The following is a 1,957-nucleotide window of genomic DNA, read 5'->3' as shown; positions in this document are numbered from 1 at the left end:
CATGTTTGTCCTTATTTGTCTTGCGTTTCATGTGTCCCTCAGGACGTCGCTCATAAAACATGAAACAGCAGCTCTCTGCCTCCAACAAATGAGCTGACCCCAGGAAGCCCAGCGGCTCAGAGCCGTTATGTCAGAGTCTATCAGGGGCTCAGTGTCACCCAGGACTGTGCCAGGCCCAGGAGGATGAGATGTTTGCACCATCTTGTGGACGCAGCATGTATCTGAGGTACAGCTGCAAAATGGTGTAGGGAAATGACTAATGCTGTGTCATTTGGCAAGACACCTCATCCACTTTGAGTATTTGTCTGAACTGATGTTTAAATATTTCAATATAAGTGTGAATTTGTTGGTTTATTGATGTAAATCTAGTGCTCGAGGTGAGAATGTTTCTGAGGATGATGAATATTTCAGAATAACTCCTCCCGGTTTAGATTTAGTTTGTATCAAATAAACGCACTGTGACCTTTTTTAACATTGCCTGGTGTTTTTAGTTTTTAAGTCTGATGACATTTCTAATTAAAACACTGTGCATAATAAAAACACTTTTTTATTATCAATACTATTTCACACATTTACAAACATAGAAAATAAATAGCTAAGAGAGTTGAGTGGCTGTAAACTTGTGACAGTCTGTGGAAGCGTCTTAAGTTTAGATTATAACTTTAGTTGGTTTGGTCCTCGGTTTTGTCCTTTCTGATGGGGAACTCCAGTGAGCTTCTGAACCGAACCGGGACCTCTTCCTCCTCCTTCTCCTCTTTCTCCTTCTCCTTCTCGTCTGTGATTGGCAGTTTGGCGGCGGGGGCGTGGATGCGCAGCTGCCCGTTGCCCATGAGGGAGCAGGACAGGCCGCCCAGGTCCAAGTGCGGGGGCAGCTCGATCCTCTGCATGAAGCCCATCCTGGCAGCGGCCGAGGACTTTAAGGCAGCGTGTGACGTAGCGGATGAACAGGACTGGGCTTCCTCTGCACCGGCCTGCTTCAGAGCCGACACCGCCAAGCTCCGCCCCTCCAGCTTCACTGTGATGTCACTGGGGGCGTATCCTCGAGCGTCCAGGGTCACCAGGAGGTCTCCGTTGTTCTGCGAGGCCGGCTGGACCTCTTTGTGCAGATCAGGGCAGGACACGTCTTGATGTTGGTCTCCGTTGCTCGGTCTGTACAAAGAAACAATCATTTGTTAAATCAAAATGTAGACGACTTTTTGACTGTTGTACTTTTCTACCACACTTAGAGACTACGAACTAAATGTTTACGTTTCAAGCCAAATCTTAAGAAGCTGTAACATCTGTCTTTTGTCTTAAAATACATTTCATCCGTCTGAACCTCTAAAGTCAAAATAGTTTGGATACAAAGTCCACGAGTGCTGCTGTGAAAGTCTGAACCCACCTCGGAAAAGCTGAGGACATGAGAGGCAGGTGGGGCCCATCGTGGAGCTCCGTGAAGAGACTGTCGGCGAGTTTGGCCCTCCTGTTGAAGAAGTCCTGCTGGATGGAGGACAGGGCCCCGGTGCGAAGGGGCCACAACAGTGTGTCCTGGCTGAAGAAAGGATCATCTGCAAAGAGGCTGCTCAGGGTGCTCTGCTGGGACATCATGTTGAAGTCTGGAGTTGTCCTTTTGGGTGTGAGTTTGAGTTCTTCTGTTTGACACGGGGGGATCTCTCTCCGCTCTATATAACTCCAGCTGTCCTCCTCGTCCACGCCCCCTGTGCTATTTTCTCCCGGTGAGCTCAGTGCTGTTAGCGTTAGCACAGCAATGCGGTCAGGAATGCCCCTGGATTCATCAGAGGGCTAAAGACAGACTAATGTTCAGACCCTGTGTGTTTGTGTGTGCCGCATAGTTCACACTCGGCTTTAAACGTGGCAAAACTAACAGCTGTAGTTTGCGAGGACGGCGGATGTATTTACAGAGCGAATGTCTGTGCTCTGCCTGGTGACCACTTCACACACTCTCATGGCATGTTGT

General features: G+C 48.5%; 1 protein-coding gene across 1 annotated transcript; it reads right to left on the bottom strand.

The window, feature by feature from the left end:
- Window positions 1–549: 549 nt before the first annotated feature.
- On the bottom strand, window positions 550–1,643 carry hspb9 (heat shock protein, alpha-crystallin-related, 9). Its single transcript, XM_033971577.2, has 2 exons — window positions 1,382–1,643; window positions 550–1,149 (listed from the first exon to the last, which is right to left on the bottom strand). The coding sequence occupies exons 1-2, from the start codon at window positions 1,585–1,587 to the stop codon at window positions 663–665; spliced, it is 693 nt and encodes a 230-aa protein (XP_033827468.1). The 5' UTR covers window positions 1,588–1,643; the 3' UTR covers window positions 550–662.
- Between the last annotated feature and the right edge of the window lie 314 nt (window positions 1,644–1,957).

This window comes from Periophthalmus magnuspinnatus, chromosome 8 (assembly GCF_009829125.3).
Source record: "Periophthalmus magnuspinnatus isolate fPerMag1 chromosome 8, fPerMag1.2.pri, whole genome shotgun sequence".
NCBI classification, from domain to species: Eukaryota; Metazoa; Chordata; class Actinopteri; order Gobiiformes; family Gobiidae; genus Periophthalmus; species Periophthalmus magnuspinnatus.
The sequence above is the reverse complement of the archived record's forward strand: the minus strand, read 5'-3'. Positions and strand labels throughout refer to the sequence as shown.